The sequence below is a fragment of the Solanum tuberosum genome, unplaced genomic scaffold (assembly GCF_000226075.1).
Source record: "Solanum tuberosum cultivar DM 1-3 516 R44 unplaced genomic scaffold, SolTub_3.0 scf00618, whole genome shotgun sequence".
Lineage (NCBI taxonomy): Eukaryota > Viridiplantae > Streptophyta > Magnoliopsida > Solanales > Solanaceae > Solanum > Solanum tuberosum.
Window position 1 is genome coordinate 36,707 of NW_006239532.1, and position 1,306 is coordinate 38,012.

The window sequence follows — 1,306 nt, forward strand, 5'->3', positions numbered from 1 at the left end:
GGGTGCGCATCGGTCGGTTCGGTTCGGTTTTAGGTGTTATTGGTCGGTTTTCGGTTTGTAAATACGTCAAACCGATAACCAAACCAATAACATATTTCTTATCGGTTTATGGTACTTAACGGTTCGGTTTTCGGTTTAACCAATAAGAAAATACTCATATATATTATATACACGATAAGAAAAATTTTCAAATAAACCATATGATTTTTCCTAACATTCGGGTAAAACACTTTTTGATACAAATTTATTGTGAAACTGCTATTGAACTTTATTCTTGTCTCATAATTAAATTACATTTTTTTGTGTAAATACCAAATTGCACCAACAAATTAAAACGTAACCACAAATTTTGCAATAAATTAAAAGGAAGTCATCAATTTTTGTGATGAGGACAAACACAATTATGCATGCCTATGTCATTTGCAAGACAAGGTGGTTGAACCTTATTTCCATCTTGGTACCAAATCAACCTTTTCTTAGCAAATTCACTTACAAAATTGTCAAGCATTTGAGTAGTAACACCAGGCATAACAACCACATGTGTCATGTCTCTTTCACATGAAAGTTGCCATTTATGAATAAACTCTTGTTCCAATGGTCTCTCAAAAACAACCGTGATGCTATGTTCATTCAGCATCGCGCTTATTCCTGAATTTCGAAGGCTATCTTTTAAATAACGAGCATTTTGTATGCACCTTTTAGCATCGTCTTGAAGTGTAGTGTGACATTTTTTGCTCAAACTATACCATAAGAAAATTGGTGCATGACCACCTCGACTACCAGAAATTGTGGCATCTATTGAAGCAATATACTCAATATTTCTTGAGAGTATGTCAACGTGCTTTTTTCTTGCTATTTGTATGCCACAAGGCATTGGACATCCCAAAAATTTGTGGCCAGAGACACTTACACTTCCAATTGGCTTCTTGAAGGTAATTTTAGGTGCCTATATATAATCATCAACATTTTATTTTTAATATCTCTAAAAGCATATAATTAAAAATGTAAAAAAATTACACTATAATAAATAAAAGATTTTGTGCCAAATTATTTAATAATAGTACTATAAATGCGTGAAAATAATAAATATGAATATTTATAATCAACACTCTATATCATTAAAGGACTTTAACGACTCTAGATACAGTAACATTAACTCAATTATTACCGCTAAGTGGTACTTGATGAACCAATAATGATGACAATTGAAATATATATGGTGAAGCTCTTACATTTTTTAGGAAAGGTAGTATAAGTCCACATAATGCTGCATCACAATGGATGTAGAACTTATCTTGAGAGTAAC

General features: G+C 31.9%; 1 protein-coding gene across 1 annotated transcript; it reads right to left on the reverse strand.

Annotated features, from left to right (window-relative positions):
- Nucleotides 1-373: 373 nt before the first annotated feature.
- LOC102590991 (serine decarboxylase-like) lies at nt 374-940 on the reverse strand (the record flags this gene model as incomplete). Its single annotated transcript, XM_015304782.1, has 1 exon — nt 374-940. A coding segment is annotated over one exon (567 nt), but the record flags the coding sequence as incomplete, so codon positions are not given.
- Between the last annotated feature and the right edge of the window lie 366 nt (nt 941-1,306).